Genomic DNA, 16,160 nt, shown 5'->3' on the forward strand with positions numbered 1-16,160 from the left:
TCCTTTCTCCCTCATGTGTTTATCTATCTTCCCCTTAAATGCATCTCTGCTCTTCGCCTCAACCACTCCTTGTGGTAGCAAGTTCCACAGAGGGCGGTGGAGGCCAGTTCATTAAATATATTCAAAAAGGAGTTGGATATATTTCTTAAGGCTAAAGGGATATGGGGAGAAGGCAGGGACAGGGTACTGAATTTGGATGATCAGCCATGATCTCATTGAATGGCGGAGCAGGCTCGAAGGGCCGAATGGCCTACTCCTGCTCCTATCTTCTATGTTTCTATGTTCTAACCACTCTCTGGGTAAAGACATTTCACCTGAATTCCAATTGGATTTATTAGTAACTATCTTATATTGATGGCCCCTAGTTTTGGACCCCCTCCCCCCACAAGTGGAAACATCTTCTCTACGTCAACCCATCAACAACTTGCAGTTATATAGCACCTTTAACATAGTAAAATGTCACAGGAGCTTTATCAAGCTAAATTTAACACCTAGCCACATAAGGAGATATTAGGACAGAAGCTTGGTCAAGGAGGTAGGTTTTAAGGAGCGTCTTAAAAGGAGGAGAGGTAGAGAGGCGGAGAAGTTCACAGAAAGCCTCTGTTTCCTAAGTCACCTTTAGTTAATACCAGAATCAAGAAAGCACTTTACTATAAGATTATGACAAATTCCCACGAGATTCATATTTCACACCTGTTTTCTTCGCCACATCTGCAAAACTGCGTTCTGCTACAGGAGTACGGGAGGGCTTTGTGTCTTAGACGTCAGCCTTGGCTCAGCAGTACTCTCGCCTCGGAGTCAGAAGGTGGCGGGTTCAAACGCCACTCCAGGACTTGACAACAAAATCCAGACTGACACTTCAACGCAGTACTGAGGGAAAGACTGTCTTTCACATGAGACATTAAACCGCCTGCCCTCTCAGGTGGAAGTGTTTGAATAAGAGCAGGGAGGTTCTTCCAATGTGCTGGCCAACATTTATCGATCAACCAACATTACTAAAACAGATTATCTGGGCATTTATTTCATTGCTGTTTGTGGAACCTGCTACGCAAATTGGCTGCCGTGTTTGCCTACTTTGCAACACTGATTACATTTCGAAAGTACTTCAGTGGTTGTGCAGCGCTTTGAATGGTCATGAAAGGCACTATATAAATCCAAGCTCTTTCTTTCTCATTCCCCTGTTTTACTGCAGCCAGGAGCAAGCACTGTTCCAACTGCACATCTCTTCTGCGCTGCATATTATTTTTTGCCCACTTTCCTCTGATTTTCATCCCCCACCATCGGTGTGATGTCCACTGAACTGTCCAAATGCCCCTCGCGAGCCCTGATAATTTTGCCTCAGACCTTTCCTAATGCCTAATCTTGCTGAATCAGGCGTTTGACTGTTACGAGTTGTACTTAAGCTTGCGGTCTGCTGTAAAGAATTTGATATGGATCTCCTCTTGCTATGTTATTTTTTATTTATTTCTATTACTGCTCGTCCCTTGCATGCTGTAGCCAATGCTACACAATTCCAAAAAATTGATGTTTTAAAATAACTTAGTTCTAACCTGAGTTGGAAAGACAAGTTTTATGTAAAATTAGACATATAAACAACAGTAAAATTGGTTTAAAATATGGCAATCAATTCCATGCATTACAATTCAATAAACTGATTATGCTAGGTCATGTTAAGTTGGTATGTCATAATCAATAACCCTAATGTGTAGTTGCCATAGACTTTTCCAACACACTCCTGGCTGGCCTCCCACGTTCTACGCTATGTAAACTTGAGGTCATCCAAAACTCGGCTGCATGTGTCCTAACTCGCACCAAGTCCCGTTCACCCATCACCCCTGTGCTTGCTGACCTACATTGGCTCCCAGTTAAGTAACGTCTCGATTTTAAAATTCTCATCCTGGATTTCAAATCCCTCCATGGCCTCGCCCCTCCCTATCTCTGTAATCTCCTCCAGCCCCCGATATATCTGCGCTCCTCTAATTCTGCTCTCTTGAGCATCCCCGATTTTAAATCGCTCCACCACTGGCGGCCGTGCCTTCAGCTTCCAAGGCCCTAAGCTCTGGAATTCCCTCCCCAAACCTCTCAACCTCACTTTCCTCCTTTAAGACGTACCTTAAAACCTACCTCTTTGACCAAGCTTTTGGTCACCTGCCCTAATTTCTAATTATGTGGCTCGGAGTCAAATTTTGTTTTAGAACGGTCCTGTGAAGCACCTTCGGATGTTTTACTCTGTTAAAGACGCTATATAAATACAAGTTGTTGTTGTTGTTGTAGAGGACAATCAACTGGAGTTGCTAAAAATGGATCAAGCCAGGACACTGGGCTGATTTCGGAATGGTCGAGTTGGTAATCTGTAACAGTGAGTTCATAGTGGCCCAAGAGGCTTCTCCATCCAAACAGTCTTGAGATCTTGCAATCACACACCAACTGCATGGAGTGCCCTGCTCACCAGTCACAAAATGGGCACCACACTTTAGGAAGGGGGTGAAGGCCTTTAGAAAGGGTGCAGAAAAGATTTACGAGAATGGTTCCAGGGCTGAGGGACTTCAGTTACGTGGATAGACTGGAGAAGCTGGGGTTGTTCTCCTTAGAGCAGAGAAGGTTGAGAGGAGATTTGATAGAGGAGTTCAAAATCATGAGGGGTCTGGACAGAGTAGATAGAGAGAAACTGTTCCCATTGGCAGAAGGGTGGAGAACCAGAGGACACAGATTTAAGGTGATTGGCAGAAGAACCAAAGGCGACGTAAGAAAAAACTTTTTACGCAGTGAGTGGTTAGGATCTGGAATGTACTTCCTGAAAGGGTGGTGGAGGCAGACTCAATCGTGGCTTTCAAAAGGGAACTGGATAAGTAGCGAAAGGAAAAAAATTTGCAGGGCTACGGGGAAAGGGCGGGGGAGTGGGACTAACTGAAATGCTCCTGCAGAGAGCCGGCACGGGCTCGACGGGCCGAATGGCCTGCTTCTGTGCTGTAATGATTCTATGATTCTAAAATGGGGAAAAACAGAATACAAATTCCCCATTAAACTTTGTAATATATGTTTTATAAAAACAAAAATAGCCAAAAAAGGAGCAAATTCAAGGTAGTAACCCCAGGTCAGCACTCAGCTAAGTCATGAATCACTCTTGGGGTTTATGACGAGATGTGTCCAAGCATTTCTGTCTTTGTGGGCCACTTAGGTGCGTACCACAGAGTCTCTCAGATCACATGGAGTTTGAATCAATATTTCCATTAACCGGCAAACTTCTCAAGTTGCAAATCTTCGTGCTCTAATCCACCATCAAGGCAAAAGTACTAACAACAGCCCTTGCCAAATCTCCAGGCCCGTGGCGTTCAAACAGGAGAAAAAGCGCAAAAAAAATGATAAAAGTGCAAATCGGACTGGGCTGTCTGGCCTTTGAAAATCAAATGTCCAGGGCTCAAAGGCCACAGTTTGGACACCTCTGGTCTATAACCTTACCCAAACCCATCAAGGTTACTGCGCTGAAACCTCTTACAAGGACCCATCATTCTCTTGAGTAATCTACTGACATTTTGGCACGTGACTTACATAATACATAAACTATTCCAAAAATAATAGTGCAAAATCTAGCAATTCTTTCTCGAATCTTTTAACTGATGAAATGCTCCGGGGACAATTAACTCCTTTTGTAGTTTCAATGTGGGGATGGGAGATCCGAGAAAAACGTCATAATTTTCTGGTCTTCAAAAGGCAAAGAGGACAATTAAAGATGCAACGTGCTCACCCTAATGGCGCAGATGGCAACTGAACCATCTGGTGTTTAACTGAGACACAAACACACACACACACACGGGAAGGTCCCATGTTGTATTTCCAGAATGTGGCAAGTTGGACGATCGGAGCAAGAGGAAGGGGAGGGGCTATAATTGGCCTCAGCATCACATGGCTAGCGTTCCCATACCGAATAACCATCCAGCGCTGTTGGAAAGTCTGCACATATAGATATCAGGAGGAGGCTCAGCTGTGATGGTCCCTCCCCCCAACCACAGTCAAAACGCTCGTACACACACAATGAAACTTATAAAATTCTAACAGGACTAGGCAGACTAGATGCAGGATGGCTGTTCCCGATGGCGGGGGAGTCAAGAACCAGGGGTCACAGTCTAAGGATAAGGGGTAAGCCATTTAGGACAGAGATGAGGAGGAATTTCTTCACCCAGAGAGTGGTGAACCTGTGGAATTCTCTACCACAGAAGGCAGTTGAGGCCAATTCATTAAATATATTCAAGAAGGAGTTAGATATATTTCTTAAGGCTAAAGGGGATCAAGGGGTATGGGGAGAAGGCAGGGACAGGGTACTGAATTTGGATGATCAGCCATGATCGCACTGAATGGTGGAGCAGGCTCGAGGGGCCGAATGGCCTACTCCTGCTCCTATCTTCTATGTTTCTATGTTTCTATGACCACTTGTCTGAGGTACCAGAGGGCAGCAGCCGCCTATAGGACTGTACCCGGTGTGTGATGGTAAGAAACCTGAGGCGGGGTTTTAAAAAAATTTTGGAATGCCTTAAGAACGCAAGAACTAGGAGCAGGAGCAGGCCATTCGAGTCTGCCCCATCATTCAATAAGATTGTGGCTGATCTTCTACCTCCACTCTACCTTCCCGCACTATTCCCATGTCCCTTGATTCCCTTAGCATCCAAAAATCTGTCTTGAATATACTCCAACGGCCGAGCATCCACAGCTCTCTGGGGTAGAGAATTCCAAAGGCTCAAGAACACCCATTATTCTCCAGGTATGCTGTCGCCGTTTTTGATTCTTGTGTTGAAATGCTTGTAAAAGTCATCAAAAGGGGGCGATTTAAAGGTGCACGTCGGACTCTACAGCAAGAACCACCCTCGCCCGAAATCATTATCCGCGGAGCTCAGTTGACCACTGGGCATCATTTCACTGGTGTAGAAAGGCTAGTGTCACAAAAAGAACTGCTGCAGCCCACAATCACCAGTCAAATATCCTTCATCTATTTCACAGGTATAATAAAGATGATGTTGCTTTATAAGGAAAGTGATATTCTGCTGGTACGACATAGTGTCCATTCTCTCCTGTGGCCTGACCCAATTTCCCAAGCCTCACAAAATTAATTGCTGAGTATACTAATAATGTTTCACGCAGAACGTGACCCCTCACGCAGATTACTCTGGATTGCGGCATTTTCCCCCTCATAGAAACAGATTTTAGAATATAAAACTAATTTACAAAAATAGCACTAAGGTATACATATTTCTTGTTTCATAGAAACATGGAAGATAGGAGCAGGAGTAGGCCGATATCTGAGGAAGGATGTTCTTGCCATGGAAGGAGTTCAGCGAAGATTCACCAGGCTAATACCTGGGATGGCAGGAATGACGTATGAGGAGAGATTGGGTCGATTGGGCTTGTACTCGCTGGAGTTTAGAAGAATGAGAGGGGATCTCATTGAAACTTATAAAATTCTGACAGGATTGAACAGACTAGATGCAGGAAGGATGTTCCCGATGGTCGGGAGTCCAGAACCAGGGGTCACAGTCTAAGGATAAGGGGTAGGCCATTTAGGACAGAAATGAGGAGGAATTTCTTCACCCAGAGAGTGGTGAACCTGTGGAATTCTCTACCACAGAAGGCAGTGGAGGCCAATTCATTAAATATATTGTGGAGGCCAATTCATTAAATATATTCAAGAAGGAGTTGGATATATTTCTTAAGGCTAAAGGGATCAAGGAGTATGGGGAGAAAGCAGGGACAGGGTACTGAGTTTGGATGATCAGCCATGATCGCATTGAATGGCGGAGCAGGCTCGAGGGGCCGAATGGCCTACTCCTGCTCCTATCTTCTATGTTTTTATGTTTCTATTCGGCCCCTCGAGCCTACTCTGCCATTCAATGAGATCATGGCTGATCATCCAAACTCAGTACCCTGTCCCTGCCTTCTCCCCATATCCCTTTAGCCTTAAGAAATGTATCTAACGCCTTCTTGAATATATTTAATGAATTGGCCTCCACTGCCTTCTGTAGTAGAGAATTCCACAAGTTCACCACTCTCTGGGTGAAGAAATTCCTCCTCATCTCTGTTCTAAATGGCTTACCCCTTATCCTTAGACTGTGACCCCTGGTTCTGGACTCCCCCGCCATTGGGAAAATCCTTCCTGCATCTAGTCTGTCTAGTCCTTTTAGAATTTTATAAGTTTCAATGAGATCCCCTCTCATTCTTTTAAACTCCAGCGAGTATAAGCCTAATCGACCCAATCTCTCCTCATACATCATTCCTGCCATCCCAGGCATCAGTCTGGTGAATCTTCGCTGCACTCCCTCCATGGCAAGAACATCCTTCCTCAGATTCATCGAATTACATAGAATTTACAGCACAGAAGCAGGCCATTCGGTCCAACTGGTCTATGCTGGTGTTAATCTTCCCACTCTACTTCACCTCACCCCATCAGCATATCCTTCTATTCCTTTCTCCCTCACGCGCTTTTCCAGCTTCCCCTCAAACGCATCTGTGCTCTTCGCCTTAACTTCTCCATGTGGTAGCGAGTTCCGCATTCTAACCACTCTCTGGGTAGAAGTCTCTCCTGAATTCGTTATTGGATTTATTAGTGACTATCTTATATTTATGACCCTTTAGTTTTGGACTCCATCACAAGTGGAAACATCTTCTCTACATCTACCCTATCAAACCTTCCCTAGCTGGGTAGAGAAATGAAATGGTACAGACCCACAACAGCTTTAGAAACAGTGCTAAAATAAGGTCACAAAAACAGGCTCCTCTGACGGCTCAATGGGCAACTGGGCTGTCCAACGTGAAGCTGAGCCAGACAGAGCAAGGAGGTCAGACAGAGCAAGAGGGTCGCAGGTTCAATCCCCAGTCTGTACAGAGTTAGCTGATTTCAGCCTCAGCAGCAGCAAGGGCACTACAACTGACGTCAGTACACCTGGGCGAGGGAGGAGGAAGAAAAAGTCAGCCATTGGTTACTACTCCTGATTATTATCCCCTGATCCTTGCTGGAGTGTTCATCTGCGTTTCCTCGCCAGCATGGTCAGGGGAACACCAGAATTGAGAATATCACAGGAGGAATGGTTACATAGTACAAAGAATATCCTGCACAGAAAAAGGCCATTTGGCACAACCCGTCCATGCCGGCTAGATCGAGAAGTCACTACCCGTTGCAGATTGCTCGGATTTTTGAAATATTAAGTCTTCAAATCCGAAGCATCCTCCACATATCACTGGGGTGAGCCCAGTTGTCGAGGGCTAGCGTTTATATTACAGTTCGATCTTCCCCGTCTCCCCCGATCTATCCAGAAGGACACCACCAGTTCTACTTCCCAACTGCCAGTGTTGCCGACAAACCTCCCGACTGCTTTGCTCTGCGGCCCCTTTATGAGGGATGGTGGAGCTGTATTAGGAACATGGGAACAGGAGTAGGCCATTCAGCCCCTCAAGCCTGTCCTGCCATTCACCGAGATCATGGCTGGTCTGTATCTTAACTCCATCCACCTGCGATGGCTCCACATCCCCGAATACCCTTGTCTAGCAAAAACCTATCGACGCATCACATAAAGGGGGGGGGGGGTTGACACGTTGGCATCAAGACATGGGCTGTCCAATGTGAAGCTGAGCCAGACAGAGCAAGAAGGTCAGACAGAGCAAGAGGGTCGCAGGTTCAATCCCCAGTCTGTACAGAGTTAGCTGATTTCAGCCTCAGCAGCAGTGAGGGCACTACAATTGACATCAGTACACCTGGGCGAGGGAGGGGGAAGAAAAAGTCAGCCATGGTTACTACTCCTGATTATTATCCCCTGGTCCTTGCTGGAGTGTTCATCTGCGTTTCCTCGCCAGCATGGTCAGGGGAACACCAGAATCGAGAATATCATGGGAGGAATGGTTACATAGTACATGGAATATCCTGCACAGAAAGGAACTTTTATTGCCCCCTTCATAACCAACTTGGCAGCGGGCAACACCTGGAGGGAAAGAACTCTTCAATGAAATACTGCACACAGTCAGTCACAGGCATGGAGTTTTTTTTGGAAACGTTAAATCCCAGGCTGAAATTACTGGCCCTGAAACACAACATAAAATTACAAAAAAAAACATAACCCACAATTGTGCCCCAAACAACCACAACCACCCCCCAAACAAAATTAAAGCAGATACTCACTTAAATCTGCCTCATTAAACTTTCTGGGATTGTGTTTTTTTTGGGGGGGAAGGAGAATGTAAATGCCTCTGAGACAATTTGAGCAATTTCTGCCAACAGATTTTTTTTAAAAGCTGCTGAGAGAGGGGAAGCTAGGCCGCTGAAGCCTGCGGACTCGCCTGAACAGCGAGGCCGCCTTCAGGGGCGCGGTTGCCCGGGGGGGGGGGAAATCAGACAGAAAAGGGGGGGCAGCAGGAAGGAAGGCTTTTTAACAACAACAAAAAAACATATATATATAATCAGTGATAACACATCGCCTTTCTCTCGATAAGAGGATAATTTTATGTCAAAAAAAACTCTTGTGTGTTGGAGGCGAGGCCGAAGGGGAGTTAACGGGCCCCGGAGAGAGAGAGAGGAAAATAAAAAGGCCGAAAGATCCAGCCAGGCGAGAGAAAAATGTTTTTAAAAAAACCCGGAGCTCTCAAAAAAAAACGTGAGGGGAATTTTAAAAATAAAATAAAATCTCTCTCCCCTTTTCTTCGGCCTAATCTCCTCACAAGAGCTCGAAATAAAGTCTCCCCCTCACCACAAAACAAATAAAATTTCCCAGTAAATTAATTTTTTTTTAAATCCCTCAAAATAAAACATTAAATTATCATTTTCACGCTTTTTAATTGAAGTCAAACACCTCCCTCAGGCCTAAGCTGGAGCTTTTTTTTAAGAAAAGACAAATGCAATACACGTTTTTTTTAAATCAATGAGAAATAAAACAATTAATTCACCTCATTTATCCAACAAAACAAATACGTATTTCTCATTCATTATTATTAATAAGTGAGGTTCCCTTTTATCTTGCCCTCCAAAAAGAAAATCCAACAGGCCTTCAGCTCCCCAAAAAATCTCCCTCAAAAAATAAAATAGACTAAGATCAAATTAAACTTAAAAAATGAAAAAAAAATAAACTGGTTTCTTCCAACAATAAAAAAAATCAATGCACAATCTTAAATCAAGGACTGAAAGAAAATGATAAGACAATTCAGCATCTTAAGCCATCTCTCCAAGCCTCACAGTAAAAGTACATTTTTAAATGAATAAATAAATCATAATAATTCCAAAGAAATAAGACAGATCTGATCTTACTCACGGTGTGGTTGACTCCCCACATCAGCACGCTGAGTAGGGGCTCACTGGCCCTGAACAGCTTCACTTTCTGAGCAACAAAATGTTTCTTCTTGGTTTTAGTCTTGCTGGCACTGGCAGTACAGTTGGCTGCCATTTTTGTAAAAAAAAAGAAATCTCCCCCCACCCCCCCTAAAAAAAGATGAAATCAAATACAAGAAGAAAAAAAATCTTAATATTTTCCTTTTGCAATATCCCCTTGCGTCTCTCTTATTTATTAATTCCTATTCTTTAGCTTTCTGTGCTTGATGGTACATTGCGAGGGCAAGAAGAAAATGTCATGGTAGCTCCTGTGAAGTGGACGGGTGAGAACCAAAAACCCTGTGAATGTCTCTTGTTTGTCTGTCTGTCTCTCTCTCTGCTTCTTTCTCCAAGCTCTAAGGCTGCTCCCCCTGCTGCTGCAAGATGCTTCTACAACCGAAATGAACAGCACCCTCTTTCCACTGGGCAGAAAACACTGCCACCTACCAGCATCGACCGTCACTGTACTGTTAATATCACTCGGTACCCTTTTACAAGCTAATGACGGTAAGTATAAATGTTTGTACATGGCAAGGGCAAGCTGCACATCCATCCTCAGCCTCTCAACATTTCTGAACCGATTTGTAAACCTTTCAGCCATTCGGAGGGTCGTGAGTTCAAGCCCCCGCTCCACAGACTTGAGCACATAATCTAGGCTGGTCCTTCAGTGCAGTACCGAGGGAATGCTGCACTGTCGGAGGTGCTGTCTTCTTGATCTGATTAAACGCAGTCCTTGTGTGGACATAAATTATCCCACGGCACGATTCGAAGAAGAGCTGGGGTGTTCTCCAGGTGTCCTGGCCAACATTTATCCATTTATCCTTTGCAAAGGGCCAGCACAGGCATGATGGTCTGAATGGCCTCCACCTGTGCTGTATGATTCTATGATCTCTCATACTCCCTCAAGCATATACTGGATCGGTAAGCTTAGCGAATAAAGTTTAAATCAACGATCCTGTTAATTTGCATATATTTTAATACCTGGTCTATGCTGGGTAGCTAATTTTCAGATAGTGCAGTAATTTGGTTGCTGCAGTTAGCCTCAGCATCACTGGGATAGCGAGGGGATAAATTAGCCAGAGTTCTTCAGTTATGTGGGGCGATTGGAGAAGCTGGGATTGTTCTCCGTAGAGCAAAGAAGGTTAAGGGGAGACCTAATAGAGTTATTCAAAATTATGCGGGGTTTTGATAGAGCGAGTATGGAGACACTGTTTCCTCTGGCAAGTGGGTCGGTAGCCAGAGGTCATAGATTTAAAATAATTGGCAAAAGAAGTAGAGGGGGAAATGAGGAGAATTTTTTTTCACACAGAGGGTTATTAAGATCTGGAACGCAGAACCTGAAGGAGTGGTAAAAGCAGATTTCATCGGAAATTTCAAAAGGGAATTGGACGTGTACTTGAAGAGGAGTAATTTGCAGGGATATGAGGAAAAAGCTGGGGTGTGAGACTGAATCAGAATGTTCTTTCAAAGAGCCGCCAAAAGTCCGACAGGCCGAATGGCCTCCTTCTAGGCTGTAAGATTCCGTGATTCTTGCTATTGAACACGCTCCTGGTGGAAAGTGCATTTGTGTGGATAGCAGGTGGATGTTCTGACACTATTTCAAAAAGGGTGATGAGTTTTTCCTGTGTGCTGGTTGACGTAAGAAAACTACTAGGCACTTGGTCTAAGTATTAAACAAGGCTTTAATCAACTGTTTTTCAACATGGAGATCTAGTTGTGTCCTTCACTGGTTCCTGTTAAAGAATATCCTGAGCAAGCTGGGCCTGTGCCCGAGTATTTATACTCTCCCTGGACAGCGCCACCAGCAGGCCGCCCAGTATCATTTCATAAGTAATTTCCACATGAATGACAAGATTCATGTCACTGGTCAATATTCCTCTCTGAAAGCAGCAGCATCAAAACAGACTAGTTGACGTTTATCTCAGTGCATGTTTTGGGGATTTTGCTGTGCACAAAATGGCTGCCACTCGGTATTTTAAAGTAATTCATCGTATATGAAGCACTCAGGGTTGTTTCCGAGAGACATGACAAGGTGCTCAATAAATGCAAGCCTTTCTGATGAATCGAATATTTTTATTTTATTACATAAAATGTTGTGACTTGCTATTTCTAAGCACAGTCCCACAAATATATTCCATTGTCAGTTCTATTGCGGATATGGTTCGCACACCAGGACACAACGGGGAGAGCCTAAAATGACACTGGTGAGCGTCAGTGGATTCACACTTTTAATATATTTATATAATTGTCAATTGAGTATAAATTAGAGGATGTCATGCTAAAACCATATGGTGGTCTGGTTTAGCCGTAATGAAAGATTGGATGCACTGGGGTTGTTTTCTTTGGAATAGAGGAGGCTGAGGGGAGACTCAATTGAGGTGTATAAAATTATGAGGGACTTAGGTAGAGTGGATAGGAAGGACCTATTTCCCTCAGCAGAGAGGTCAATAACCAGGGGACATAGATTTAAAGTAATTGGTCGAAGGATTAGAGGGAAGTTGAGGAGAACTTTTTTCATCTAGAGTGTGGTGGGGGTCTGGAACTCACTGTCTGAAAGGGTGGGAGAGGCAGAAACCCCCATCGCATTTAAAAAGTACTTGTATATGCACTTGAAGTGCCGTAACCTGCAAAGCTATGGACCAAGTCCTGGAAAGTGGGATTAGGCTGGCTAGCTCTTTTTCGGCCGGCACAGACATGATGGGCCGAATGACCTCCTTCTGTGCCGTAAAGTTTTATGATTCTATGATCCATGGTCAAAACGTACTTTGAGTACTTTGTCCAGTTTAGTCACTGAGACACAGGAGAGACATTCAAGCCCTGGAGGTAAAAGCCAGGAGAGGCCGATTCCTCATGTCAGAGGACTGAGTTATAAGAACATAAAAACAGGAGCAGGAGTAGGCCCTATGCCCCTGGAGCCAGCTCCGCCATTCAATAAGATCATGGCTGATCTTCTACATCAACTTCACTTACCTGCCTGATCCCCATATTTCTTGATTCCCTTAGTGCCCAAAAATCTATTGATCTCAGCCTTGAATATACTCATTGACTGAGCATCCACAGCCCTCTGGGCTAAAGAATTCCAAAGATTCACAACCCTCTGAGTGAAGAAATTTCTCCTCATCTCAGACCCAAATGGCCGACCCCATATCCTGAGACTATGCCCCCTAGTTTGAGACTCTCCAGCCAGGGGAAGCAGCCTCTCAGCGTCTACCCTGTCAATCCCGCTAAGAATTTTATACGTTTCAATGAGATCACCTCTCAATTACGATAGAAGACTGAAAAATGTGGGCTCTCCAGCCTTGCAAGGATACAACTGAGATGGGCCCTCAAATAGGTCTATAAGTTAGTAAATGGTGTAGTAAAGGAAAAGCAGCTATTACAACTGAAACCATGACAGTAGGGCAAGGGTTCGAACCAGCAAAGAGCAAATTAAGACTAATGTCTGGAAGATTATTGCTTTGCCAAAGAAGGGTGGATGGAGTTAAGATACAGATCAGCCATGATCTAATTGAATGGTGGAACAGGCTCAAGGGGCTGAATGGCCTACTCCTGTTCCTGTGTTCCCGTAAGGAGTGATCGACACATGGAATGGGTTTCCAGATGGGAGGCAAAAACCCTGGAATCATTTAAGAACCAGTAGGACACTATGACTAGGGGTATTCTAGGTTTTTTTTCAGATGGATGAGGTACGATGAGCCAAATGGCCTTCCTCGGCTGCATCTATTTTGTGATCTTGTGGGCATTCTTCACTATCTCACAAAAGTTGTACGGCACAACAACAACTTGCATTGATGTAGTGCCTTTAACGTAGTAAAATACAAGGCGCTTCACAGGAGCGTTATCAAATAAAAATCTGACACCGAGCCACATAAAGAGTTATTAGGACAGGTGAGGTAGCTTTTAAGGAGCGTCTTAAGGGAGGCGAGAGAGAGAGAGAGAGAGGTGGTGAGGCAGAAAGGTTTGGGGGGGGGGAATTCCCGAGTTTAGGGCCTAGGCAGTTGAAGGCATGGCCGCCAATGGCGCGGGAAGAATGTGCAATGGCCTGTAGTTTCTGGGATCTGACGTGGAACTTTTTCTGCTAACCTCAGCAAGGTTCTAAGCAAAATAAATGAGGCTGCAGTTGGAGGGGTTTGTGACGTCCACAAATTGCTCGAAGGTTTGTAGTCACTCGGGCGCAAATTCACTGCCAAATGGGGCGAAAGCTGATTTGAATACTTGACACATAACAAAATAGGATAACATAAGAACAGTTTTGAAAAGCAGACAGATTCAGTCATGTGATCTTGTCTTTATGACTATAAAAGATCCTTCATCTGACAGGAGAGTGCACGTGTGCATTCAGATAAGTAATGACTCCTGTTTGCTGGGAGTGCACAAGGTGATAAATGGCTTCAGCACCAAGTGCTGAGACAGCAGGGCCCAAGCATTTAATCAAGACTGGGGAACTGCTGACTGAGACTGCTACAAAAGACTGTCAAAGAGGTGCATTATTTGATTGGTGGCAAAAACCTTCAGACCTGATACGATAGCAAAATACTGCGGATGCTGGAAATCCGAAATAACAACAGAAAACTCAGCAGGCCAGGCAACATCCGTGGGGAGAGAAATAGAGTCAACGCTTCGGGTCGAAACCCTTCTACAGAACTGAGAGAAGGGTTTTAAGGGGAAGCTAGATAAGCACGAGGGAAAAAGTTCCTGCCTTTTCTCTCAGTTCTGTGGAAGGGTTTCGACCCGAAGCGTTGACTCTGTTTCTCTCCCCACGGATGTTGCCTGGCCTGCTGAGTTTTTCCAGCGTTTTCTGTTGTTACCTTCAGACCTGATCAATTCAGCAGAATTTCTATTCGTTTACACCGCTCCCTACCCTGAAGGTGCTGACTCACGGTGGATGGCAGAGTTCCATTGGCATTCGCAACCCGAGTCTTAACAATGAGTGTTGGCAGGGCACCCAACTATGGAGGACTATGATGCGAATCCTATTCTAAACCCGTGTCCACCCACATACACTTTCCTGTTTACTGGATACTATTCAGAAACAAGAACCACCCAGCTTATCTTTCATTTTGCTAGCCAAAAGGGCACTGAGGGCATTGTAGCACTGGAGAAGGTGCAAAAGAGAGTTACTAGAATGATACCAAAACTGAGAGGTTATACCTATCTGGAAAGATTGAACAGGCTGGGGCTCTTTTCTCTACAAAAGAGAAGACTGAGGGGCCCTGATAGAGGCCTTTAACATTATGAAAGGGTTTGATAGGGTAGATGTTTCCACTTGCGAGTGCGACCAGAACTAGGGGCCATCAATATAAGAGAGTCACTAATAAATCCAATCGGGAATTCAGGAGAAACCCCTTTACCCAGAGAGTGGTGAGAATGTGGAACTCGCTCCCACAGGGAGTGGTTGAGGCAATTAGCATAGATGCATTTAAGGGGAAGCTAGATAAGCACATGAGGGAGAAAGGAATAGAAGGATATGCTGATAGGATTAGATGAAGAGGGGGTGGGAGGAGGCTCGTGAGGAGCACAAACACTGGCACGGACCAGTTGGGCCGAATGGCCTGTCTCCGTGCTGTAAATACTTGGTAATCCCAAATGCTGCTTTGGTTTAGTGATACCCAGAGTGAAATATTTACCCACCCGGTAATTGGACAGCTCTGTCTGCTGCCTGTTGCATATGAAAAGAAATGAAGGCAGAGAGAAAAAGGAAAGAATTCTAGACCTGGATGGAAGTTTTTCATGAATGTTTGTCGGCAACATTTGAGTGACTTGTTGGTACTGGTGACATTCAGAAATTATTTATTATGTATACCAATGGATGTCTAATGTTGTTTGCTTAAAGAAAGAACTTGCATTTGTATAGTGCCTTTCACGACCTCAGAATGTCCCAAAGTGCTTTACAGCCAATTAAATACTTTTGAAATGTAGTCACTGTTGTAATGTGGGAAACACAGTAGCCAATTTGCGCACAGCAAGCTCCCACAAACAGCATTGAGACAATGACCAGATAATCTAATTTAATGATGTTGGTTGAGGGATAAATATTGGAAAATGGGAACAGGAGGAGGCCATTTAGCCCCTCGAGCCTATTCCGCCATTCAATGAGATCACAGCTGATCTGCGACCTAACTCCATATACCCGCCTTTGCCCCGTATCCCTTAATACCTTTGGTTAACAAAAATCTATCAATCTCAGATTTAAAATTAAGAATTGATCTAGCATCAATTGCTGTTTGCGGAAGATAGTTCCAAACTTATCTAAGGAAGGATATACTTGCCATAGAGGGAGTACAACGAAGGTTCACCAGACTGGTTCCTGGGATGGGGGGGATTGTCCTATGAGGAGAGATTGAGTAGACTAGGCCTATATTCTCCAGAGTGTAGAAGAATGAGAGATGGTCTAATTGAAACATACAAAATTCTTACAGGGTAGATGCAGGGAGGATGTTTCCCCTGGCTGGGGAGTCTAGAACCAAGGGGCATAATCTCAGAATAAGGGGTCGGCCATTTAGGACTGAGATGAGGAGAAATTTCTTCACTCAGAGGGGGGTGAATCTTTGGAATTTTCTACCCCAGAGGGCTGTGGAGGCTCAGTTGTTGAGTATATTCAAGACAGAGGTCGATAGATTTTTGAATATTAAGGGCATCAAGGGATATGGGGATAGTGCAGGAAAGTGGAGATGAGGTAGAAGATCAGCCATGATCTTATTGAATGGCGGAGCAGGCTCAAAGGGCCAAATGGCCGACTCCTGCTCCTAATTCTTATGTTCTTATGTAACTTCTGCCACCCTTTGTGTGTAGAAATAGCCAGGACAACCCATTAAAATCCACA

At 44.5% G+C, this 16,160-nt stretch overlaps 1 protein-coding gene across 1 annotated transcript in view; it reads right to left on the bottom strand.

Annotated features, from left to right (window-relative positions):
* Window positions 1–9,753, bottom strand: part of LOC147101038 (phosphatidylinositol 5-phosphate 4-kinase type-2 beta-like) — a 148,273-nt gene extending 138,520 nt beyond the window's left edge. The window contains exon 1 of the mRNA XM_085966207.1: window positions 9,282–9,753. Coding sequence (XP_085822333.1) covers window positions 9,282–9,413 — 132 coding nt within the window. The 5' untranslated portion in view covers window positions 9,414–9,753. The remainder of the gene's footprint in view (window positions 1–9,281) is intronic.
* Between the last annotated feature and the right edge of the window lie 6,407 nt (window positions 9,754–16,160).

This window comes from Somniosus microcephalus, chromosome 24 (genome assembly GCF_052327205.1).
Source record: "Somniosus microcephalus isolate GS21.2 chromosome 24, FLI_Smic_1.0, whole genome shotgun sequence".
Taxonomy (NCBI): Eukaryota; Metazoa; Chordata; class Chondrichthyes; order Squaliformes; family Somniosidae; genus Somniosus; species Somniosus microcephalus.